The 27,580-nt window shown below is 45.5% G+C and overlaps 1 protein-coding gene across 3 annotated transcripts in view; it reads left to right on the top strand.

Annotated features, from left to right (window-relative positions):
- The window catches only part of PIKFYVE (phosphoinositide kinase, FYVE-type zinc finger containing), a 2,037,960-nt gene that overhangs the window by 233,823 nt on the left and 1,776,557 nt on the right, over positions 1–27,580 (top strand). For all 3 annotated transcript variants that reach the window (XM_085648834.1, XM_085648836.1, XM_085648835.1), the window contains one exon: positions 10,537–10,652. In XM_085648834.1, coding sequence (XP_085504960.1) covers positions 10,537–10,652 — 116 coding nt within the window. The remainder of the gene's footprint in view (positions 1–10,536; positions 10,653–27,580) is intronic.

Raw genomic sequence — 27,580 nt, 5'->3', positions numbered from 1 at the left:
CTCTCTCTCATCTTCACGTTTCCTCTTTCTGTCTCTCACGCAATCTTTCGTTGTCATCCCTCAATCTCTCAACATCTGTGTGTTCCGCTCTCTCTCTTCCTGTATCTTTCGCTCTCAACTCTCTCGCACACACACCATAATTATCTTTCTTTTTCCTGTAATCCTCGCTTCCTCTCCTGGGTCCTTTCTGTGCCTCTCTGTCTATTAATCTTTCTCCCTTCCGTTGTCACCCACATTGTCTCTTCACCTCTCCCTGTCTCTCCCGCACCGCTCTCATTAACCTACTCACACTTGTCTTGATTGCTCTCCCACCCTAAACAGTCCCCTTCCACTCACTCCCTCGCTTTCCTGCCCTCACCCCCTCCTTACCTCTCGATGTCGCGTGTTCGAGAAAGACCAGAGGATCATTAAAAGAATTCTATAATAATCTGTAAAAATAAAAAATAACTAGAAAAGTGAAACGCGAACAAACTCAAAAGTAAAAATTAAAAAAACATACACGCGGTTTACTTGTTTTCATCTTCGAAGTCTTAGCCGTTAATTGTGATTTTATATTTGGGGGCCCGCCGTTTCACTCGCAGTAAGAAATTGTCCACCCAAACCTCAATGCTGCCCTTTTCCCACATATTAAAGCCAGGGTTTGATATTACTTATTCCAGCGGTGATAGCTTCGAGGACAGCCTAAGACATACGGAGCGGTTCTGACACGGGCTATGGAGCCGCCCTCACCTGATCAGCGGGCAGCGTGTAGGGCTGCCCACGTCCGGTTTTCTATTGGCACCGACGGTAGTTTAACGCCTTGGAAGGTACAAAAATAAGCAAAATAACCGAAAGCAGGTATTTTCCCCATTGTCTGTACATACTTGAAACAGCAAACATGAGTAGAAAGCACTTTTTTGTATGTGTTCGAGGGAGCCGCTAACGGTCCCGGGCTAATAATTAAAGAAAACAGAGACAGTAAAGTGATGCTATTAATTAATATATACGATTTTGTTTAAAGTCACATTTAGTATCATGCCCGGGCCTTTCACAGACTCTTAACACAACAACACCTGACTGGTATGTTTCCTTTGGGAAGGTGGCAACCCTGGCAGTGTGGTACGTTTCAGGTGCAAGAGAGAGGTCTGAGTTTTCTGACGTTAACAATGGAACTCATTTAAATAACTTCAAGAGGTGTGGCCTTGAGGTTAAGTGCGGATTTCTGCAGCAGGCACCATAGCCCACTGAGCTACAAGCATTTGCAATGCAATAGGTCTTGCACTTACGCAAGTTTCAGCTATTGACATTGCAAATAACAATGCCTTTTATTTTTGTTTTCGTTTTTAAAACATAAATAAAAGGCATTGTCATTAACAATGCCAACAGTTTAAACTCACGTAAATGCGAGACCTATTGCATTGCAAATGCTTGTGTTTTTTGTTCTTGTGTTAAAGTTTCACACTCTCCGCTAATCTTTTACCAAGAGCACGGACATCTGCGTCCACACACCAGAGAAGGAGCGGCGTCCCTGCTACTCCCATGGCAACCGGGACCTCTTCCATAAGCGACGTGCTCGCAATTCTGTGGCACGGGACACCAGGCCGTGCCCCCGCTCACCAACCAATCGTACGGAGACACGAACGCAATTCGGAAATGGCACACAAGCTCCGACCCTCAGTATTTTACCATGGCGCCCCAGTCCCTCCATAGACCAGCAGAGTAGCGGGGCACAGTAGGTCTTTAACGGGATGGACCTCTGACGAAGTAAATGACTTCCTTTTAGAATACCCCGGCAACCTGTTATGCTGCACGGAGAGCTCGGACCACGATCTCCATGGCGAATCCCTTATACTTACCTATCTTGCCGTTTTTTTACTTTATTTTTTCTACAGTGTGTGACTACAAGCCCCCCCCCCCCTTCAAGCCGCTCGTTGGGATCTTATGCCTTGTCCCACCGGGGTGAGTGCCCTGAACCTCCAGTCATCGAACTACGAGTTTCCTACCTCACTATCACTCAATAACTATCACAATACGGGTAAATAGACAGTGTGCATGTATGCATGCATGTATGACACTCAGTAGCAATTATTATTGCATGAGGCACGATAGTATTGCTGCGTGTGCCCTTCTCCATAAATGTATGGCAAAACAATAAACCTGTGAATGCGTCCCATTGGTACAGAATCTCTATGGTGAACACCAGACACTATCGCTCTCTGGAGCCCCACATATGATACCAGTCGCTCTCACAGCACGTCACTACAAGGGAACAACAACGGTCTAGCTTCATTTGCTATAGGCAACATTAGGCCTTACCGCACAAAAAGTCACTACATGGCCTTTATGTGTTTGTTTCTCTCAATATTTTTTTTTCCAGGTAATTCCTCGAAGAAATTAGTGACTGGTACTAGACTTGTCCATCAATTCTATATGTGTTACATGTTAATTGCATGATCGCACAGCACTCACTTCTCTTGGGGGAGTGACCTGTTCGCATCCCACCCGAAAGCGCAGGACCATACATAGGCCAGCGATAGGGCTGTAACATGTTGGTGTTTAGTTAGGACCATAGGACCATCATATCCTCAAACCCTACCATAGTCTCTTTTAACCTTCCCCCTCACTCCAGGAATAAAGGATACTTGAGGAGTGAGAGAGGAATTTTATCTTTAACCTTACGCCCCCATACCAATATATTTTCACAAGTGCTCCCTGATACACAGTCGAGCTCACCCTGACTTTTAGGAGACAGGGTGAGCCCATGGATGAAGCTTGTCACTATTAGAGTGAGTGACGGCTATAGTAACAAAAGGGTCTCATTCCCTTTCCACCTTACAGCTCGGACACATTACTCAATTAGTAAGTGCAGACTCTGGGGGGCTGATCCGCATACTAACCTTTGAAGGCGTGAGGTCGCGAGGTGCCTGGTGGTCCTGAGCAGCAGCACTTGGTGTGACGAGCGGCGCGAGGCCGGAACCACACTTCCCAGAATCCCGAGAGGGGCGCTTCCGCCCACAGCGTGCCCGGAGGCGCTCAAAAAGCCGTGAGGATTCCCCTTTGGAGCGGGGGCTGATCCGCATACTAACCTTTGAAGGCGTGAGGTCGCGAGGTGCCTGGTGGTCCTGAGCAGCAGCACTTGAGCCGCGAGGATTCCCCGCGTCGCGGGACGCGCGCGGGCAGCGCCGGGCTGAGCCCGGGCAGAGGGCGGGCCGTCCGGGGCCGGAAGAGGCCGGGCCAGACCAAATCGTTCATCTCGCTCCCTCTCCCACCAGATATTGTCCTGCAAGGCAAGTACTTAACCACTGCTACGGGATTCGGGACACTGAGACTGTCGCAGTGGTTGCTGCAATATTGGGTGTATCTATTGTACATTGTTGACCGCTGACTATTTCCTCCTTTTGCTGTCAAAGTCCCGTATCTACCTTGCCTTATATATTGGTTCGAGGTAGTGGTGGGAGATCTCTGTTGTGTACCGCACCGCCCCTTCGGTGTCCATCAAATTTATAGTTGGCCCGCCCATCACCTCATCACCATGGTAAAGAGTAAGAATCCTCAGTCCAGGGCGGAGGGAGGGGTCAAGGGGACCCTGGACGCCTTTATTGTAAGAGCGGAGTCCCTACTAGCTCATGAAATCCTACTGACGGAAAAGCGGCTTTCCCTGGACTCTTTAATAGCCAAGAAACGGTCCTCGTTGGGAAACTTAGCCCTCAGTGCAACGCCGGGAGGAACTCTCCCCGACCCCTTGCAGGTGGCGGACCCTAGCCCACGGGGGTCCCTAGATTTAGCAAGCCCGTCTGCCATAATTATCTCCCCGACTCCCAGGGTGCCGCAAGTTGCTGGCTCTCAACACCCTGACACGGTCTTAGGAGAAGCAGAAAGGGGGGGGGCTAGTGCACTCCCAACAGTAGCAGCTACTGAATCCAAGCAATCGCCTACCAGGGAAGTGGTAACTCGATCGAAAAGATCTCAATTACAGCCAGGCCCAGTAACTACAGGAGGGATGCACACCCCTAACCCCGCGAGTAGGTCTAGTCGCAGAGGACCAACCAAGACCACCAAGAATCCTGAGTGCTCTAAATGCCCAACTTGTAAAACCATAAATGGCTCGGCAGGGCTGTATGAAGCCACTACAGCACTGGAAGGAAAATTGGAACAGCTATTAGTCCAACATCTAGGCCCGGTATTATTAGCAATTTCCAGTTTGGAAAGTACGTTAAGGAGGTTGGTAGAACCAGTCTCTGAAAAGCCAGATGGGATCTTTCCACAGAGGAGGCAAGAGGATGGTGGAAACGAAGAGGAGTCACATAGGGCTGCCAGTGACAAAACGGTTACCTTTAATAATGAACCTGAACCCAGCAACTGTAGGGAAGCCACCTTAGCACAAGCACACACTGGTAATAGGTACTCCGGACAAAAACCCAAGGGTAATACACGCACCCCCCCTGACTCAAACACCGCTCCCTGTGGCCTAAATGAGAACGCAGTCTGGTCCAACACTAGTAACAACACTGTCTGCGCTCAGAATACCCCAGGCCTCCCGATTCTTGATTTACCTCCCGCATCCAGTCCCTACACGTTAGTGTTAGTAGGCGTCCCAGGCCTGAATAAAGATGTCGAGGAACCAACTAGCACCCTGATAAATAAGACCGTACACTGGGTGCGTAACAAATCACATGGGTCGAGGCTCCAACACAGGCACATCCTAATGGCTAGGAGGGTGGCCTGGATCGGGAATAGTGCGAAAAGATTTACAGGTGACTGCATCATAGTTAATTTCAGACACCCGGAGATGGTGAGAGAACTACTTGACAACCGACACATGAACGGGGGTTTAGAGTCATGTATATCGATGCTACCCCTGCACTTTTTTTATAGGAACAATATACCTGACATTGGGCAGGGATGGCGGGGGCCCTGGGATCTCAAAAATCGGAGGGAGGTGGCATCCGTATTTGACACAAATAGATTTTCACCGTTCTCTTGTCCCTCCGCATTGGACGAACAGGACTGACTGTTGGAATCAGGGAGCATGGTGCCTGAGTTGGCAAACCTTACCTTGGGCAATACTGTAGACGCTAAAGGGATTCCGGAGCAAGTGGCAGCAGCCGTCCCTGGTGTAGAGCAAGGGACGGAAACGGAGGCCAGGCCGAAAACGCCACACGGTCTGGACAAGAGCCCCCCCCTAAGAACGATGCCTAGCAAGATTAGGGGCATAGCTCCAAACCTTAGGGATTTGGGGATTATCTCCTGGAATATCTCAGGACTTGCAACCAAGATCCAAAACACTGAATGGTTAGCATTTATAAAAACTTTTCAAATCATTTGCCTACAGGAAACATGGGAAACTAACAAAACTGTCCCATTCCTGGAAGGATATAAAATGTTTTTTGTGCCAGCCCAGAAATCCAATATGGGAAGAGCCAAAGGCGGACTAATCACATATGTAGCATTGCCATTGCAGGGGAAATGGCAAGATTTGGGGTGGGACTCTGCTTGTCTCCAGGGCATAAAATACTCATTGGTGGGCCAAAAGCTGATTTTTATAAACTTTTACAATGCGGGACAATCATTAACAAATTTGATGGAATTAGAGGAAAGATTGGCCACCCTTCAGAATTCAGGGGACGAGGGCTATCAACTAATCCTTATGGGCGACTTTAATTGCCACCAGTGCCCACATCTGAAATGGGAGGGCGGCACTTGGGATAATTGCCCCTCTATTAAGGGTTGGCACCTGGAGCACTCCAGAGAGGGTTTGTCCCTGAGCACAATATTGAGTCAGTTCGCCCTAACCCACACAATGGATCTGATTGATCGGGGGAATTCTGATGATATAGCCCCTTCCTTTAAAGGAAGAGGCTGTAATTCAATAATAGACTACATTTTCATCCCTACTGTCTTAATACACAGAATAGGCCAGTTTATGATAGTACCCAGCGCGTTTAGCGATCACAATCCCCTGGTCATGTCTCTTGTGGACATTCTCCCAGGCACCAAAACAGATAGAAGGACCACCACGGGTGAATTCAAGGCAAAGGATCAAGGAAGAAGAATTAAATGGGAAAATATCGATGGAGAACAACTCCATAGAGCTCTCCTTGCCAATGCCGAGAATCACTTATGGAGATGTTTAGACCCCACTGTTGAGGGGATGGATTTGATTGCAGCGTTTGAGGGCACCGCACAGCATATAGACACTCTCTTAAGAAGCAAATCAAGGCCCCAGGCAGATTCCTGCCCTAGATGGTTCAATAAGAACTGCTCTAGAACCCACAGGGACCTAAAAATGGCATTATCAACTGCCCCTAGGAATAGATGAGAGATTGCAGCGTGTAGGGCCCGGTACAAAAAGGCAACGAAGTTGCGAAAAATCTTGCTACAAACAGAGGCCTGGGAATCCCTGAAAGAGGCTGCGGAGCTCCATGACATGACCAGCTTCTGGAGGATTATAAACGCTCCATGTTTTCAACCCCCAAATAAGCCTCAGGTGGCTTCCCACATCTTGCCAGATGAATGGATGGCGCATTTTAGTGGCCTATACAACCGTGGTGAGTCGGAGGAGTTGCCAAATAGCGGCACAGAATCACTTGGTGATGATTGGTCTTATTTCACGGTCGAGGAGGTCAAACTGGGAATTGAATGCCTGGTGATGAGGAAGGCCCCAGGCCCAGATGGGATACCCCCCGACCTTTTTAAAAGCCAGGTAGATCTCTGGGCCCCGGTATTGACTAGGGTGCTGAACACAGCCACTGAAGTAGGTATGCCCAGATCCTGGTCCACGGCTACGATCGTACCCATATTTAAAAAGGGCAATAAAAACGACCCGCAGTGTTATCGCCCAATCTCCCTTATTGATGTCACGGCAAAATTTTTAGGAAGAGCTGTTTTAAACCGCCTGTTGACTTAGGCCGATGAAAATAACATCATCACGGATGTGCAATACGGGTTTAGAAACAGGCGTTCTACCACTGATCAGTGCCTTAATCTGTATCTCCTGATAGCGAAGTACACTGTGGCCAGGGAAGGCACCGTTTACCTGGCTTTTATGGATCTCTCAGCAGCATTCGACTGCGTGAACAGAAGACGACTGTGGGAGATCCTGGATATGATGGGCGTCGAACCTGGCCTGATTCATATCTTACAAACACTTCATTTAAATACCACGGCACGGGTCAGATTTGGCGAGAAAGGGGAAGTGACAGAGGACTTTGGGTGCAGTGGAGGGGTGAGACAAGGGTGCATCCTCGCCCCTTTTTTGTTCACGCTTTATATTAATGGACTTGATAAAGCACTCAGAGAGCTGGAGGCCGATTGTCCCTGCATTGGGAGGAGAAGTATACCAGTCCTCCTTTATGCAGATGACGCGGTACTCCTGGCACGCACAGAAAGGAGCCTGCAGACCCTCATCAGCGGCTTTGTACGTTTCATGGCAGACTTAGACTTAGTCCCCAACTTATCAAAGTCTTATGTCATGGAAGCGGGCAAAACGCCTTTAAGGAATTGCATCTTCTCTATAGGCACCCATAAACTTGAGAAGGTAAAAACCTTTAACTACTTGGGGATTATGTTCGATAAGGACCTCTCTTTCAAACCCCTTGCAAAGCATAAATGTAGTCAACACCCGAGAGCAGTGGGGTCAATCATGAACTATGCAAGTAGACTTGGTCGGTGGTCGCCCAATGAAATAGTAAAGTTATATAGGTCAGTTTGCTGTGCTAAGACTCTGTATGGGAGCGAGTTGTGGGGCTTCATAGATCCAAGCAAAATCCAAGTGGAAGAAAATAACTTCCTAAGGAGACTATTGCAAGTGCCCCAATGTATCCCCGCATATATCGCCCACGAGGAACTGGGCATTCCCCACCTCGGTGACAGGATACAGCTCAATCCGTTAATTTGCTGGATCAAGATCTGGACAAATCCCGAGGCATTGTTAACTAGACAAATCTTGGAGTATTGTATGAGGGGGGACAAGGGCCTGCTAATACCCTGGCTCAAATACATCAGGGAGGCATTAGATTTATCGGGCCACGCACCCTTTTTCAACAACCCATCCACACTGGCCAAAAATGACCTGGTTCTCACAAAGGCCGACCACCTACGACATATAGCCAGGGCAAGAGAGGAAACAGAAGGCCGAAAACACAGTGTCCGTGACTATCAGCTCACAAAAACCTCCGTGGGGATGGAAGTCTACCTGTCTAACACATACAACAAACAGGATAGATTCCTGATGACTAGATTTAGGTTAAATCTTTTGCATCACATTCTGTCAGTCCCCGCTGGCTTTGTGAGCGATGTTAGGACAAAAGGGTGCTGCGGCTGCGATCTGTGATCTCCGCAGGACACCCTACATTTCGTCCTACTCTGTCCCTTCTACGCACTACCAAGGTCCCGGTTTTTAAAAACAGTCCTAAAACGAGCTAAAATTAGACAGGCCAAAGTGGCCCTTTTGTTCCTTAAAATGTCGATTGATCCTTTTGTCTTATTTAGCACTGTGCACTTTTTGCGACTTGCAGTCAAATTAAGATTGACCAAAGGAGAGGCCCCCTGAAGCAGACAGTGGACAATTTGTCTGGGAATGATTTGATGCACATAGATATATTTTACCCCTTTCTATGAATGATTGTCGTATATAAAGGCTTACTGTATTGGATTGTTCGTTTTTATCCTTTTAACTTGTTTATATATAGGGATTTTACATCATTGATTTTAATGGAAATGTGTATAATTGATTCATAACACTTTTAATGGAGTCTAATATTGTTGTATGAACTGTATCTTTTATGGATATCTTTTTTCTTATCCGAATAAAGATTATTGACTGACTCTTTTAGGTGTTCTGTTCTTTTTGAGAACACCGCCTGACACAACATCGACGATTGTTCTCGCCATCCTTTCTTCTTCCCTTTTTCACAACCAGAGGACCCCAGAAGGGATATCTTTGTAAAACTAAGTATTTAAGGAGGATATATCCTTTTCCACCTCCCCCCTGAAGGCCTCTCTACCCCAGTCGATGCCCTACCAAGCCACAACTGATTGTGGAACAGAACCCTATGCACTGCACCTACGCCTATTACTTTGCGCTACTGCACTTTACGCCACTAAACTCTACAACATTCTACTCTATACCACTGCTCTCTATGCCACTGCAAGCGAATCGCTCTACACCACTGGACTTTACGTCACTGCTCTCTGCACCACTCTATGACCCTGCATTCTGCATGACTGCACTCTATGCCCCTGCACTCTATTCTGCACCACTCAGCTCTATGCCACTCTGCTGCACTCTACACTCTACGCCACTCTACTCTACACGTCTGCACACTTCCCTGCACCCCTCTCCTCTGTCACTTTACTCTACTTTGCGCCACTCTACTCCATTCAATGCTCGTCTACGCCATTGCACTCTACACCACTGCAGTCTACTCTGCACCGCTCTACTCTATGCCACTGCACTCTACACCACTTTACTCAAAACCAATGCACTCTACCCCAATCTACTCTACACCACTATACTTTCGTCACTTCACTCTAGGCTACGTTACTCTACTCTACGACACTCCACTCTACTCTACGACACTCCACAATACTCCACTCTGTGATGGTGTACTCCATTAAAGATTGCTCCACTGACACTCTACTCAGTGCCACACCACTCTGCAGCACTGTACAGCACTCAACTCCACTCTATGCCATTGTACGACACTACTCCATAATGCTCTGCGCAACTCCCTCTGTGGCATTCCATGCTACGCTACTTTACTCCACTCTATTCTGACGCACTACTCCACTCTGGTCCACTCCACTCTGTGCTATTCCACTCTGACAATCTACTCCTCTGTACACAACTCTACAACGCTCTACTCCGCTCTACACCACTTTGCCATGCCACTCTACGACACTCTACTCTACTATTACACTGTGTTCAACTCTGTCCATTCACTCTACGACACTATACTCCCTCCACAACACAGTATACTACTCCATGACTCTCCACTTCGCTTCTTTCCATGCCACTCAACTCTATTGTACGCCATTCCATAACACTCTGCTTTACTCCACTTTACAAAACTCTACTCTTCTCTCCTGAACCCTACTCACTTTTACCAATGCTTAACAGCAGCCACTCTGGTGTACAACATTGCTAAAACATATTGGCAAAGCCAACAGCTCTTGAATAGGCAAGACTTTTTGGCTTTGCAAAGGCTTTTCCAGCTACCTAAGCTTGAACTTTCAGAAGCACACACATGACATTGGAATGCTATTAAAGCGCCTTAGATAACTAGATAATTTGTTGTTTTTCTCTGGCAGCAGAACCCATGGGAGACTGGCAGTCATTAACCTACATGGATGTTTAGGTCTGGCTTGACCGTGTAACTGCCACCTGACCTTTTAACCTACGCCAATATTATTCTACAGCTCTTTGCTTCCACAGAAATGCATATCTATTTCCATGCTATTTACTTGCAATGCTTGACATTACAATAAAACATTCCTTTAAAGCCAGACCTATTGGCATTACTAATACTTGTTTAATGAATTATTTTCTTTCCGTAGAAAGTCGAAGGAAAGGTGATCCTCCCTTGGGAGGCCATGATCCCCGGACAGCTGTTCAACTTCGAAGTTTTACTGTTCTTAAACGCCTCAAAGAAATAATGGAAGGGAGAAACCAGGTACTATGCTATTTTAATCACTATTGGAATACACAAAGTTAGACTTGCTCACCCTCTAAGCAATATTTTGTATATTTAAGAGAAAGACAAATAAAAAAATTTGAAGCTTCATAATTAAAGATCAGGATAGAAAGAAAACACCAGGTTATCAGACTTTTTTTTTTTGGAACATGTCCCGATAGGCACTGTTCAGATCATCGAACAAGCCGTAGTTCAATATCTGGAACAGACTAGATGCTTCACCTCCACCCCCTGGTCAATGGTTAAAACAGTGAAACTTAGAAGAGCAAGTAGCATTTTGAAGTATATTGTCTCAAATAAAAAATATATTTAAAATATAAATCAGGCTTAAAAGTGGTTTGCACATAATATGTACTGCTTTCCGTTCTTTCAGAATCCATATCCATCCCAAGGGCTATTCATAATATATATATATATATATATATATATATATATATAAGTCTCACAAGTTGCCTTTAGCAGAGAGCACTCACGGCAAGTAAAATTCCCAAGGAACAATCTCGGTGAAATTAAAATAACAGCATGCCTTGCCTGACGCGTTTCAGATTATTTATCTTTCCTCAGAGGCAGCATGCAAAGCAGTGTTCTTTCCGTACTGACTCCAACTAAATATCCCATTCAATCACATAAAGCCCAGGTGGGCCTCTCAATGCTAAGCATCTTGGGAGTTGGAGTCCCAATTTTACCCATGTGGGTCGGAAAATAATGAACATGCTCCAATTATAAACAACATGATTTCTTTTTACTTCATAGCATTGATTTTATATATATATATATTCACTGAAAAAACCATAGGTTTCAGGGGTGTTATAGTTAGCTGGACTTTTCACTTGTACAAAACCTTTGAAATTCCCCCGTTATAGTTAGTTCAGCTAACTATAACTCGCGCGCCCACAGTGCACTGCTGATGACGTCACATATTACATCACTCATGACATGGTCAGTGACATCACTCATGACATCACTGATGACATCTCAAATGACATCACTCATGACATCATCCAGTGAATGTGTGTTTTTCTGAAAATTAAATGTTTTATATATGTATATCTCAAGGTCGATGGAAGAATAAATGGGTATATAAGTGTCTAAATGGATGATTTGTTTTTGAAAAATTGATTGTGTAACTGATTAAGTGTATTATAGTGAATACATGGCTTAGTGAGTAATGTTTAAATATGTAAATATCTGTATCAGTCTCTCACTTTGTGTATAAGTGGCTGCATGGGTTGGTGAGTAGCTACATGGGTGTCTATATAGGTTATTAGTTGGTTTTTTGAGTATCAGTGAGTGTCTGCATGGTTCGGTGGGGGGTATTACGTAGTGCATAGGTGCATGAATGAGTGACTGTGAGAAGTTGGCCTGGTATATGATGTTCACTAGTTAAAGTGACCACCTTGTACCATGCCAAGCAACCCTTATGGTGTGGTTGTAAGTCAACCTTTTCGGACTAGCTGCCCTAGTGGTAGTGTAGGCTAAGCAGTCTTTGAGGCTAAACTCGTTAAAGCGTGTTAAGCAGGCTGTTTTACCAAATGCAACCCCCCTTTATACCAATGAAAGGACACCACACAGATATATATTGAAAATATATATGTATTTATTTCTCAAAGTAACCCCTAGACTCTTTATGAGCACAGGAGCACAAATCGTTAAACAAGACAACGTTATAATATACAGAAGTTGCACTTTATATGGATGGGCCCTGGTGGCCACTCAAACCATATACTAAAATAGTGGTATAAGTACCACGAACAGGAAAGTGAAAAGGCCTAGGGCCTCTAGAATCGCTGGGCCTACAAGGAGCTAACTTCAGTTAGTGACCAGGAGGTCCACGGGTCGCGTGTGCAGTGAGGGAAGTTACACGCGAGCTCCCATACGTTTTCAATGGGTGCGTAAAAGTTAAAAAGTTACTGCAGAAAGGGTCTTCTGGGTGGACCACGATCTCAAGATTCGAAACACAGACACTAGAGATGATTCTCTACACTTGGGCACCGGAGTGCCAGCTTTACCTCACCCACAGGAAGCGGGTGCATAGGTCTCGAAGTGCGTCGGGTTTCTTCTATCGATTCAATGGAGCCTGATGACAAAGATGCTGCAGGCGGTCGGTCCAGAAGAGCTGCGTTGGATCCAAGGGTGGATCGGAGTTGTAGAAGCCCTGAAAGCAGAGGGGACAGTGTTCACAGTCACTAGCCAGTGACCGGCATGGCACCAGGTAGGTACCAGGCGATGTCGGGTGCAAACAGGTGGTTAGGTGTAGCTTGTCTCCGCAGCCACGTGGTCCCTGAAGGTCGACGACGTCCAGGAGTTGGGTCACGAGCTGTCCCACGCAGGCTTTCGCTGTCGGCGACTTGAAAGAAGCAAACAAGCCTTGGCAAAGGTAGGAGTCGTGGAAAGAGAGGAAAGCTGATTGTTCTGACCAGCAAGGTCAGAGGGGCTGCTCTTTTGGAGAGCAGCTAGGGCCAGTCTGGAGCAACCAGACCAGCGTCGTTGATTTCAAAGTTCGTCGCCAAAATGGCCACTAGCCAACGTGCCAGGGACCGGGCAGGCGCGTCGAGATGCAAAGTGCAGAGGGGCCCCACGCAGATCGTGGAGATGCTGGAGGGCTCACCTTTGGTGCAGATGCTGCTCGATGGTTGGGCTTCTCAGGACCCAAAGCACAACTTGGAGGGAGCCTCTGTCGTTGCGCTTGCAGCTTGTCGTCGGTCTTCCAAGATGGCTGGCTCCACGTGTCTCGGTGCCTCCACGGGTTCCTTCTTTGCAGGGACTGTGGATCGGGCTGTGAGAGGTCTGGAGGTCCAGGTCTTGTCGGGCTCTGGGCTCGGGCTCCGGCAGGAGGCGGCGGCAAAGCAGACGTTCAATAGCTGGTTGGTGCTTGCGTTAGCAAGATGGTCACTCCCTGACCATAGGGGAGATTTCCTTCAGTCCTCTGTGCAGCAGAGCATCGAAGTTCCCGTCTTCTTCTTGTGGTTAAGTTGATTCCAGGATGTCTGAAGTCTTAGGACACAACTCCTACCTTTAAGCGGATTCTAGGGGCCGGACTACCTGCTAGGTCCCTCCCTAAGGGTGGGACCAGGAAGGGGGGTGGTTACACCCCCAATCCTTTGTCCAGCTCGCCCCAGGTCCGGGGCTGGTGTGCCCCAGGACCGGATTGAACTGGCATATGCACCGAGGCTCCTTGTGAGCCTCAGGCATGTCTGGTTTCTTTCAAGCCCTACCTGACCAATACACAAAATCCTGTCTGGGGTGGTGCTCGCACCTCCCCTGGCAGGAAACCCTTTGTCCACGTCTCCCAAGCTGGAAGGACTCCCAGCAGCAGGAGGGCAGACTTGTGTCTGTGGTGGTAGCATCCATTTTGTGGAGCTGAGGCTATGTCTGATTTTACCCGGGTTTGAGGTACTGTACATGTCGTGTCCCTCTAGAAGGGTGGAATGCTAACCCCGTCGCCAGAATTGGCGAGGGGTTAGTATTCCAATTCGTATGACACCTTACTCGACATGTTTTGATAAAGCCAAACCAAAGATAGCATTTAACCGCGAGGTTCATAATGCACTTAAGAGTATATGGTATGACGATATCTGGAAACGGTAGAAGGAAGTTGTTCCGACCACTGCAGACAGGCTCAGCTCATGCCAGAGCACCATCTCACATGGAACCAAGCACTCTGCCTACAGGATTATTAAGGCCTGCCATAGGAGTGACTTATAGGTTAACATGTGTCCCATTTAAGGTTAGGTATAGGTATACTACACCTAAGTAAGAGGTGGTTACACCAACTTACCCCAGCTGAGTGATCAGCCAGTTGTGTCAAATTTGTTAGGCCAAGCCTGGGGTGGCATAATACATGCTTCAGCCCCTGGCAGGCCTTAGATACACCAATGCCCTGGGTACCTAGTGTACACTGGTACAGGGGCTCACAGGGTGATCCACTTCCAATTGGTTATGCACCTAGGGTGCATAGTGTCAATTTAGTTAGAGAGAACAGCAGGCTGGGGGTCTTATTAGCAGGCCCACAGCCTCAATATGTCAAAAACCAGTGAAGCAAAAAGCAAAAATTTGGGGTGACCATAGGATAGCAGACCCTACTCTCCTACAGTGACTCACTGTTTGTATGTGTTGAAGACAGCATGTGTGCAGGACTGTATGGGTGGATGAGTGTGTGTATGGGTGTGTTAGTGAGTGAATGACTGTCTCAATAGTGTCTTTATGAGTAACTACATATGTTTTAAACTAGTATATGTGACTATTGGTGTATATAAGTGAGTATATGTGAGAGTGAGAGATTGAAAGAGTTCCTGTATGAATAAGTATGTGTTTCTATAAGTGATTGTTTAAAAGACTAAGTATGTGTAAGTTTCCGTAGAAGTAAGTGTGGTGGTGTGTGTATAACTGTATATGCAAGTAAATGTATGTTTGATTCTTTATTAGCCTGAGTGACTATGTGTGTGAGTAACTCTATGGATGAGTGGCATTCTGTAACAGGATGTATAGGTGTATGAGTACATATGATGAGTGAGTACATGTATGAGTGACTGTATAGGACTGTTGGTGAATGAGTGGATGTGTATGTGGATCTTAGAATTACTGAAGAGATTGTTGTAACTGGTATTGGTATGTCCATTGTTTTGAAAATGTTAGTCTCTATTTTTGAATGTGTATATCAAAGGTTATATTAGGGTGAGAGGAGGTCTGCCACTCTATCACAAGGATGATGTCATCAGTGATGTCATCAGTGATGTCATTTGAGATGTCATCAGTGATGTCATGAGTGATGTCACTGACCATGTCATGAGTGATGTAATATGTGACGTCATCAGCAGTGCATTGCGGGCGCGCGAGTTATAGTTAGCTGAACTAACTATAACGGGGGAATTTCAATGGTTTTGTACAAGTGAAAAGTCCAGCTAACTATAACACCCCTGAAACCTATGGTTTTTTCAGTGAATTTCTGAGGTTTTTTAAATGCTAATTCCTAACTATAACGTGCCTGAAACCTATGGTTTTTTCTGTGAATTTCAAAGCTTTTTTAAATGCTAATTTCTAACTATGCCTACAGAGATAGGACATGTGAAGAAAGAAGAAAAAATGCACAGAAAGAAAAAAAAGAAGTGCAGAAAGAAGCAACAAAAGTCCTCAAAGACGAAGAAAAGTGCAGGAAGAAGAATAACGTGCAGAAAGAAGCCTTGTTGCAAAATCATCCTGTACCCTCAACTTTTTCAGACGGATACTGGTGGTAACTGAGTCTGACTAACCAGTCCTAGAGCCAGTGCTATGTTGAAAGACACTTAGAATACAATGAAAACACCTACATACACTAGGGAACATTATGCGTTGGGGTCCCCCTGTGATTAGCATGACCTCCTCTGTAAGCTCCTAGTATATAATAGGGCAGGGGGATTAAAACGACCTCTTAAAACAGGCCACAGGGCGTTTTTGCACACGTTAACTCAGGCCCCGTCCCCTCCCTTCACCACTGTGTAAACACGCCCTGTGTCCGTTTTTAGTTGGGAGATAAAGTTCATTTGAATCCTGAGGGACCCTAGGGTCCAACTAGCCCACTAGGTACCTCCAGTAAGTGCCACAGAGCTGCGTTGCAGAGAGGTGTAAAAAGTGGCACAGCCTGGACCACCTCTCTGCAATGCAGCTCAGTGGCGCTTACTGGAAGCACTTGGTGGGCTAGTTAGCCCCCAGGGGCCCTCAGTATTGAAGGGAAATTATATCCCCAATTTAAAACGTGCCATAGTGCGTGTTTGCACACGTCACCTCAGGCCCCGTCCCCTCCCTTCACCACTGTGTAAACGCGCCCTGTGGCTGTTCTAAGTTGAGAGATTAAGTCCCCTTGAATCCTAAGGGTCCCTAGGGTCAAACTAGACTACTAGGTACCTCCATTAAGCGCCACAGAGCTGCGTAGCAGAGAGGTGTAAAAAGGGGCTTGGCCTCAGAACACCTGTCTGCAGCGCAGCTCCCCGGTGCATACTGGAGATGCCTGTTGGGCTAGTTGGCCCTCAGGGACCCTCAGTATTGAAGAGGAATTAATTCCCCAACTTACAACTCACCAGGGGGCGCGTTTGCAGAGTGCTGCAAGGAGGGGGCGTGGCCTCCGGCACGATGCCAGTCTTTTATTTATTTTAATTTTTTAAGAAGGGGGGCTGTGTGGTTCCCCTTCTTATTCTAATTTATTGGCCCTGATGACCCCATCCCCCAGGGCCTGTCTCCTAATTATATTTTTTTGACCCCAATCCCCAGGGCCGGCCACTGTTTATTTTTAAAATATATATATTTATAGACACACCTAGGACATGCTTGACAAACCGTACGTACCTATCACCATGACTATTTGCGTGATATTCATTAAAAGGCGACTATGCATACAATGAATCCACGTGGAATGTATTTACACCACTAGTGAAGCTCTGACATGTCTGATGCCCTACCGTGCCTAATCCCGGTAGACACCCTTGTCGTTTATTTATACAAACATGGGTAGCTATTGACGGGCACATTTAATACACATGCACACCAAGCCATTCAAAGGGGATTCGACAAAAATTTGACCAAAACTATGCAAGAAACCCCCCTCACGGTTAATAAAACACACATCCCCTGCCGGATGTGTAATACTTTTAATTTTACTCTCTGGAAAGGGGACGAACATCACTTGAGAGTCACAGCGCGCTCCTGGCAGAGCCCAATGCTGTGTTACACCCACCATTGCCTGCTGAGTGCCACACACCTCTGTGTTGTATTCCACCAGCTAGTGCATATTCTATGACACTCTCTAGCCCATGTGCACTATAACACCACCCCGTGAATATGTCATGCCACACTTTTCTTTGCACGGGTTATATTGCCCCATCTAACGTGCCTTCCTCGATGCCTATGTTATAACACACAGTGCTATGCCATACATATTACAATCTGGGATCCATATCTTTGTCACAGTGCATATGCAACGTTACACTCCCCAGCACATATTTTATATTACAACTTTAGAGACTAGTTAGGTTACACAACACTGCCCTGTGCATATTACACTCCAAGGCGCATATCGCATAGCAGGCGCTAGTGCCTGTGCTATCTTGCGCTCTCCAATGAATCTGTCATTGCGCACAATTTATTGCATATTATATTTCACGCCTGGTTCATCTTATATCACACTTTTTGCTGCATAGTTTATACCATACACTATATCTAGTTTTCATTTTCAATCGTGCTCTCAGGACTATGTTCTATATAACACTGTCTTCACCTACCCTTTTCACGGGAATTACATTTTGCGATAGGTGGTGGAGGGTCAGGGGGTGTTTCTGCCAAGTGAGCCCGGAGTCACAGTCACAAACGTCCTCTTCTTCCTGAATAAAAGTGAGATTATGCTGCATACTTGTTCATATTTTAAGTAGTTCGCACAGACACACGTTTTAAAAACAATAAAGTTCCTAATACCCGCCTTCTCTGAACAGTTAGCTTGCTGCCCCACCCCCCTCCTCCCTATCCTCTGTTGTGTGAATCCATGGACTAGCCTCCTCCCTCCTGCCATGCATGGTCTGATGTGCTGCCACTGCCCTCAATTTAGTATGATGTACCAGTCCACTCCTCCTGCCCTCCATTGCCCAATTCTATGCACCATCATTGACCTCCTGCTTAAACTCTGTGCTTAGCTTGCTGCCCCTATTCTCCTTCCCCCTGCCCTCCGATGTCTTTGTGCATGCCCCTGCTCCATCCTTTTTGCCCATCATGTTCCATGGACCTGCCACTCCTATCTACTCTGAGTGTTCTGTTGAGCTGCCACTCCCCTCCCACCTGCCTAGCATTGTCAGATGACTGTAACCTGTCCTTGCCACCTCCACCCTGCCTGTCCACATGCCATGCCCCTATCCTCTTCCTCCTGTCCTACATGGTCCATTGTACTGCCACACCCTTCTGCCCTCCCTGGTCTGTTGTGCTGCAACTGCTCCTCCTGCCTGCCCCGTGTGGTCTGTTGTGAGGCCCCTTCCCCTGAACTTTCTTGTCTGTGCACAGGTCCTGACCCTCCCTTCTATCCTCCATCGTCCTTTGTGCATGCCCCTGCACCCTCCTTCTTGCCCATCATAGCCATTGTGCTGCCACTAACCCTCCCACTTGCCATGCATGGTCTTCTGTGCTGCCATGGCCCCTCCCACCTTCCCTGTGTGGTCAGTTAGCTGCCCCTGACCCCCTCCCACCTTCCCTCCATGGTCTGTGTGTATTCCATCACAGTCTCACTGTTGCTCTTCATGGTGTGTCTTGCTTCTAGTGCCCATCCTGCCTGACCTCCATGGCTATCTTGCTGCTCCTGCCCTGCCCCCTTGCCCCCAGCCCTCTGTTTACATGTGCAGACCCCTACTCCCTCCCTCCTGGCATGTCTGTTCCATTGTAATGCCCCTGATCCGTCCCTCCTGCCCTTTATGGTCTGTTATGCTGCAGCTTTCTCTCCTGTCTGTCAATTATGGTCAGCTAGCTACCATTGCCTCTTGCCCCTCTGTTCTCTGTTGTCCATGTGCAGGGTCCTGTCCCCTCCCTCTTGCTTTCTATGGATTGTTGTGCTGCACTCCCGTCCCGCATGCCCCGTGTGGTGTATTGTCCTGCTGCAAACCCTGATGCCTGCCCTGCAGGGTCAGTTTGGTGTATCTCTCCATGTCCCTCCTGTCCTCTGTTATCCAAGTCCATGTCCCTTCCCCATTTCCTTCCATGATCCAATGTACCATACTTGCGAACATTTTGAACTTGGTAAGAGGGAGATTTTGAAAAAAAACTGGGGTATTGATTTTCCCCTTTGAGTTACATTGAAAAAGAGGAGATTGTAGACAGGAGACAGATCAAATAAAGCCCATTTGAGCTTAAAAACATTGGACGTTTCCTGGCTGAATCGGGTCTGTTGGCATGTATGGTTGTACTACCATTGACTCTTCCTTCTGCCAACAATGGTCTATTATATTGCCACAGCGTCTCTTGCAAGTCCTGTATTGTTGGTTTGTTGCCCCTGCCCTCCTTTCCACTGCCCTCCATAGTCTGTTGTGCTGCCACGGCCCTTCCTGCCTGCTCAGTGTGGTTAAATTGTTGCCTTTGCACCCTCCTACCTGCCTTCAATTTTCAGAGTCCGTGCCCCTGGCCTCTGCCTCTCAACAGTATCCTAATGAACAACTAGATTGCTAACATTCTATATTTATTACAAAAGTGTGGAACGCCTGACGTCATCTTGATGTAATCAAAACTGTAATACCTAGACCATTTCCTTTAGAAATTACATATATGAGAGCGTCTTATTGGCATCAAAATTATGGTTAGTGCTCTAAAAGACTAAAATAAGGACATATTTTCTGAGTTTTCAAATAGTGACAAAGCACTTTAAAATTATTTGTTGTCTTTGTTTTTTTATCCAGTTGACCAATTGATTAAATGTTGCACTTAGGGGAGAGGATGTGGTGTTACTTCCAGAACTGCAGACTTTGCAACTGGGGAACCAGGTTGGAGTTTCTGCTTCAGCTCGACATTCTGGGATTCTGGTCAAATCACTTAATCTTCCCATGTCTACAACCAAAATGAATTTGTTCTTGTGTGATGTAACCAATGCTCATGTAAAGCACTCCAAAACCTGACAAGTCTGCACTATATAACACTGCAAAAACACAAAATAATAAGTGTTTTGCACACTTCTGTCATTGGGCTATATTTGGGCTACATCTGGGTGATTTTGGGCTACATTTGGGCTCTTTTGTCTCCGGTGGCCATCTTGGGAGATTTATTTGTTATGAAGTTTCCTAATTTCCTCATGTACTGCAGTCTCCTCAGTAGGAAATGCTTTCAGTTTTTTACTTTGATTCCATCATGAAGGTATTCAGATATGTCACACATTTGCCATAAATTCTGAATGTTAGCACTCTAGTTGCTCATTAGATCACTGTAGTTAACCCCTTCAATGCCCGCCCCTTTCCCCGCCCTGTGCCGGCCGTTGCATTAGCGGGCGGGGTCTATGACGAGCTGGACTTGTCATGGGCACAGCGCAACCGCGGCCCATGACGAGTCCAGCTCGTCATGGGCACTGAAGGGGTTAAACTACTGTTCACCATGGAAGTCTGCTCCTGGTATTAAAAGTGCATGTTTCAGTCTGCATGTTAGAATTCTTTAATGAAACAGAAGAGGATTTGAGAAGTCACTCAAAATTTGCCCTCATTTTCTTTCTTCAGCATTAATCATCATTTCTTTGGCAAAATGAACCCCCTCATTGTGTTCCTTTTTAAATTAAATGTTTTAAGTGTTACCAGTTTATTCCAATCAAGATGGCTTCAGGTGTGCCATACTTTTGTCATAATGAAGACAGTAAGCGCTCTAGTTGTTTTTAAGAACACTCTGGGACATTCTGTCATTGGGCTATACTTGGGCTACATCTTGGTGATATTTGGGCTACATTTGGGCTCTTTTGTCTCTGGTGGCCATCTTGGGAGACTTATTTGTTATGAAGTTTCCTAATTTCCTCATTTACTGCAGTCTCCTCAGTAGGAAATACTTTCAGTTTTTTACTTTGATTCCATCAAGAAGGCATTCAGATGTGTCACACATTTGCCATAAATTCAGAATGTTAGCACTCTTTTTGCTCATTAGATCACTGTAGTAAAGCTACTGCTCACCAGGGAAAACTGCTGCTGGTATTGAAAGTGCATGTTTCAGTCTGCATGTCAGAATCTTTTCATGAAATAGAAGAGGATTTGAGAAGTCACTCAAAATGTGCCCTAATTTTTCTTTCTGCAGCACTAATCATACTTTTTATGGAAAAATGAACCCCCTCATTTTGTTCCTTTTTAAATTAAATGTTTTAAGAGTTACCACTTTAATCCAAGCAAGATGGCTTCAGGTGTGCCATACGTTTATCATAAGTAGGACTGTTAGCGCTCTAGTTGTTCTTTTGAACACTCTGGGAAGCTGCAGTAGAACACAAAGGAATCAACTGACGGTCTCTGCCCTTGTTGGATGTACATGTTTTACTGGAAATGTCAGACTTCATTCTCACATGACTGAGAAAGATAATGTGAATTTACAGAAAATAAGCTCTCAGTTTAGCTTATAGATCACCTTCCAAACCTCTGTGGGAAAAGCACGAGAAAATATTTTTCTCTCAATCATGATATCCCAGCAGAAGGCTTTTTCACATGGTGAAATCACCTTAGAACATACCTCAATTCCTAAAATGCGTATGGTGCCATCAACAAATGATTTATAATGTAACTAAAGTCTTAAAACCTTCTATTAACTGCAATGCTTTTTAATGAGGTGCTATCATGTATATTGGTCCCAAGATGGCTGCCAACACTTCTTGGATGAAGAGCTGACAGCCAATCAGATCTCAGGATGAGATGTGTCGTTAGGCTTCGCCCACATATATATATGATTTTACTTTTGATTTTCTCAGGAACTACTGAACAGATTGATACCATATATGCAAAAGGCACATCCCTGAGCTGAGGACTACCTCTCTGCCAAACTTCAAGTAATTCTGTTCAGCCGTTCGGGCTGTACCTTGGACTAAAGGTCCCTATGGAAAATTGCATGGGAAAAACGCGTTTTGGGACCCCCCTTTTTTCTCAGACCCCGCTTGACGAATCCCTCCGAGACTTTCAGGGTAGGAGCGGAGCGGAGCGCCCCACCTATTTTGAAAATTTTGTGAAGATTCATCAACCGGCGCCAAAGTTATTCCAAATAGAATGTTGCGGATTTCCTATGGAAACACGAACCTAACTATAACTATCTACTGGCGACCGCCAGTAGATAATATATATATATATATATATATATATATATATATATATATATATATATATATCCATTGAAATTCCCCCGTTAGAGTTAGTTCAGCTAACTATAACTCGCGCGCCCGCAATGCACTGCTGATGACGTCACATATTACATCACTCATGACATCATCCAGTGAATGTGTTTTCTGAAAATTAAATATGTTTTATATATGTATATCTCAACGTCGATGGAAGAATAAATGGGTATATAAGTGTCTAAATGGATGATTTTTTAAATAAAAAATTGATTGTATAACTGACTAAGTGTATCGTAGCGAATACATGTGTTATTGAGTAATGTTTAAATATGTAAATATCTGTATCAGTCTCTCACTTTGTGTATACGTGACTGCATGGGTTGGTGACTAGCTACATGAGTGTCTTTATAGGTTATTAGTTGGTTTTTCGAGTATCATTCTGAGTGTCTGTATGGTTCGGTGGGGGGATATTACGTAGTGCATAGATGCATGAATGAGTGACACACTGTTTGTATATGTTGAAGACAGCATGTGTGCAGGACTGTATGGGTGGATGAGTGTGTGTATGGGTGTGTTAAAGAGTGAATCACTGTCTCAATAGTGTCTTTGAGTAACTACATATGTTTTAAACTTGTATATGTGAGTATTGGTGTATATAAGTGAGTATATGTGAGAGTGAGAGATTGGAAGAGTTCCTGTATAAGTTAGTATGTGTTTCTATAAGTGATTGCTTAAGAGATTAAGTATGTGTAAGTTTCTGTAGAAGTAAGTGTGATGGTGTGTGTATAACTGTATATGCAAGTAAATGGATGTTTGATTCTTTTTTAGCATTAGTGACTGTGTGAGTAACTATGAATGAGTGGCGGTGTGTAACAGGATGTATAGGTGTATGAGTACATATGATGAGTGAGTACATGTATGAGTGACTATATAGGACTGTTGGTGAATGAGTGGATCTGTATATAGATCTTGGAATTACTGAATTGGTTGTTGTAACTGGTATTGGTATGTCAATTTTTTTTGAAAATTTTAGTTTCTATTTTTGAATGCGTGTATCAAAGGTTATATCAGGGTGAGAGGAGGTCTGCCACTCTATCACAAGGATGATGTCATCAGTGATGTCACTTACCATGTCATGAGGGATGTAATATGTGACGTCATCAGCAGTGCAAAGCGGGCGCACGAGTTATAGTTAGCTGAACTAACTATAACGGGGGAATTTCAATGGTTTTGTACGAGTGAAATGTCCAGCTAACTATAACGCCCCTGGAAACATATGGTTTTTTCTGTGAATTTCTAAGGTTTTTTAAATTCTAATTCCTAACTATAACGTGTGTGAAACCTATGGTTTTTTCAGTGAATTTCAAAGGTTTTTTAAATGCAAGTTTCTAACTATGCCTACAGAGGTAGGACATGTGAACAAAGAAGAAAAAACGCACAGAGAGATGTAAAAGAAATGCAGAAAGAAGCAGCAGAAGTCCACAAAGACAAAGAAAAGTGCAGGAAGAAGCAAGACATGTGCAGGAAGAACCAACAGAGGAGCAGAAAGAAGGCTTGTTGCAAAATCATCCTGTACCCTCAACTTTTTCAGACGGGTACTGGTTGTAACTGAGTCTGACTAACCAGTCCTAGAGCCAATGCTATGTTAAAAGACACTTAGAATACAGTGAAAACACGTACATACACTATGGAACACTATTCGTTGGGGTCCCCCTGTGATTAGCATAACCTCCTCTGTAAGCCCCTAGTATAAAATAGGGCAGGGGGATTAAAACTACTTCCTAAAACTCGCCACAGGGTGCGTTTGCACACTGGTGAAGGGAGGGGGAGAGCCTGAGGTGACATATGTGCCAACACGCCCTGTGGACCTTTTATGTTGGGGGATAAAGTCCCCTTGAATCCTGAGGGTCCCTAGGGTCAAACTAGCCCACTAGGTACCTCCAGTAAGCGCCGTTGCAGAGAGGTGTAAAAGGGGCATGGCCTGCACCGCCTCTCTGCACCGCAGCGCAGTGTCACTTACTGGAGGCACCTGGTGGGCTAGGTGGCCCCCAGGGGCCCTGAGGATTGAAGGGGAATTAATTCCCCAACTTAAAACACGCCCCAAGGCGTGTTTGCAAACGTCATCTCAGGCCCCGTCCCCTCACTTCACCACTGTTTAAACACGCCCTGTGGCGGTTCTAAGTTGGGAGATTAAGTCCCCTTGAATCCTAAAGGTCTCCAGGGTCAAACTAGCCCACTAGGTACCTCCAGTAAGTGCCATGGAGCTGCGTTGCAGAGTGTTGTAAAGAGGGGCGTCGCCTATGAACACCTGTCTCCAACGCAGCTCCCTGGCGCACACTGGAGATACCTAGTGGGCTAGTTGGCCCTCAGTATTGAAAGAGAATGAATTCCCCAACTTACAACTCGCCACGGGGCGCATTTTCACAATGGTGAAGGAAGGGGGCGGTGCCTGAGGTGACATGTGTGCAAACACGCCCTGTGGTGCTTTTTAATTTGGGGAATTAATTCCACTTCAATCCTGAGGGTCCCTGGGGGCCAACTAGCCCACCAGGTACCTCCACTGTGCGCCAGAGAGCTGAGTTGCAGAGAGGTGTTCAGAGGCCACGCCCCTTTTTACAACACTCTATAGCACAGACTCTCCCATTTAGCAATAAGCGTCATGTTTACATTTAAACAGAACTATTCCAATTCACGTGAAAGTCCTAAGAGCCAAGGTACAATCAAGGTACAATGATATTTAAAACAGGCAGTAAGAATACAAATAAAGAACCCTGGTTCAAATCAGTAATTGGCAAATGTACATGTTTTACTGGACTCAAAATGTAAATCCAGTATTTGTAAAGCGCGAACAGCTACCCGAAAGCATCCCGGCGCTGGGGGCCATTGGGAAGATTAAGCGAGCTATTGCCCAGAGTCACATGGTGCTGGGCTGACCTGCCGCCAGTGCCGGGGATCGAACCGTGAGCCCCAGGGTTCCAGCTTCAGTCGCCCTGGCCGCGGTGCCACACCTCTTCCCTGTGACTCAGGCAACACTATATAACGGGAGGTTATAGTATACCTTTGACAAAGAAACGTAGATGGTTTTGAATTCACACAAGGCACAGGTTATTTTTTTATTTGACATTAAATACTAATTTTTAGCACACCTTGCACTTAGATTGCTGAGATAGACACATGGCAAGACAGAGACAGCAGGACAATCAATGACACTTATTCAATACGGGATTTATCCCATTATCTTGTGGTAAATAAAATTCCTTTACCGGGACTGAATTTGATACAGAAACATTATAAAATAGCTCAGTAAAATGAGAGGCAGAATCCGTGATATTAGAGTTTCGGAATGGGCTTTATTCCAGTAATCGATTATAATCGGTTGCTCCAAGTTCCATCACCACGGGGGTTCAGGAAGTGAAGTACATACTTTATTGACAAGAAGTAACTTTTATAGTACATACATTACAATGAAGTGAATACAGTAGGCGTAACAATTGATAAGGAAAATGACGTTTGGTCTGCGTAACCGAAAATGGGTGTAATAATGAGTAAAAAGGAACATGATTGGTTATGATGTAATACATAGGTGGATCTATAAGATAATACTTGGCCTAGATGCGCGCGCAGCAGCATGACGTGTAATTGACGTGTAACTAGGGGGTGAAGGGGACTTGACATTTAGCTCTACATGTGGAGACAAAAAGTCTGGGGGGTCAAGTCAACCTAATCCCAAATCATATCTAACATCCTATGTTTAAAGAACTATGTTATCCACAAAAGAAGGACTCTCGGACAGAATCTATTCTATACTGACTGTGCGTGCATGTACAAGCGTCTAAGTGTCTACACTGAATGCGAGGGGGTAGGAATATTCCATGGTAACAGGGCTATGAATTACTTGCATGAGGACAGAGAAGCCGGGCCTTTTGCTTGGTAACTGGAAGAATGTTTACTTAAGCTACTAGGCAGGAATGCATCGGCTGAGGGGGAAACAGATAATTCGAAGGTGAAATACAGTTCTTGGCAGAGAATAGGCTGATGTCAGGCTTCGTGAGCCGCGCAGAGAATGAGACAAAGTTCATGGTCACAGATGCAGGCTCAGACTGGAGCTTTCAGAGGCAGAAAGCAAGAAGAGTTTTGATGACAGAATCAGGGCCTACTTGCCTGGACTGTAAAATGGCATAAGTGAGCCATACAAAGCCGGTGGCCTTTCATATTTAGGAATGGAATATCCGGCCCGTTCATGGCGGATCTGACAGAGGACATGTTGACGTTGGACGCACATGTATTTGCGTCTTCATAACTGGAACTGGAGGGAACATACATGTACTTGTGATATGCACATAGAACCGTTGGGGTCCAAGATAGGGGACATAACTGACCAGAAAAATCCATATTTCCACATTCCCTCCTTGTCCCCTACTTGCCCTTCAAGAGATATCAATCTTCATTAATCCATTGATCTGTTCATATAGCATCATTTGTTCTTCTTTCTTCTTCCGTGACGAATGAAATCTTGGTGGTGGAATACACGATGTGGCACACAGACCACAGATCGCTGGTCCACATTGTAGACATAGACAGCAACTGAATAGTATGAGAAGGCCAATACCTAGGAAGGATAAAACTCTCCATCCCCAGGCTGATATCATATTCCAAAACCAACTGGACCAAGTCCAAGTGCCTGGGTTCTGGTGTATCTGGCTTACAATCTTATGAAGGCGAGTGATGGCTCTATATACAGATGGTGAATTTTCTGGTATGAATACGCAGCAGCTTGATCCGATGACCCTACAAGCTCCGCCCCTATCAGCCAGGATGACGTCAAGGACAAGACGATTTTGAAGCACAACAATCCGCATAGCAGACTGCTCTTCTGTTAAATTGCCTAAGGCGGAAATAGTCTCATTCACTACTGCTTCAAGGGTTCTAGTTAATCTACGTATCAGCTTACTATTAGTAACGGTACCTATGTAGGGAAAGATGCCTTTATTAAAATCTACATACTTGTCCCATGCTGTCTCAGTGTAATCGACAATGGGGAGATCTCTCCGCTCTCTGTTGTGTACTAAATGAATATTTCTGTAATAATCAGGAGGAGCTAGGAAAACAGGTGGCAAAAGGAATGCAA

This window comes from Triturus cristatus, chromosome 3_2 (genome assembly GCF_964204655.1).
Source record: "Triturus cristatus chromosome 3_2, aTriCri1.1, whole genome shotgun sequence".
Lineage (NCBI taxonomy): Eukaryota > Metazoa > Chordata > Amphibia > Caudata > Salamandridae > Triturus > Triturus cristatus.
Note: the sequence above shows the minus strand (reverse complement) of the source record. Positions and strands in the feature narration are given on the sequence as shown.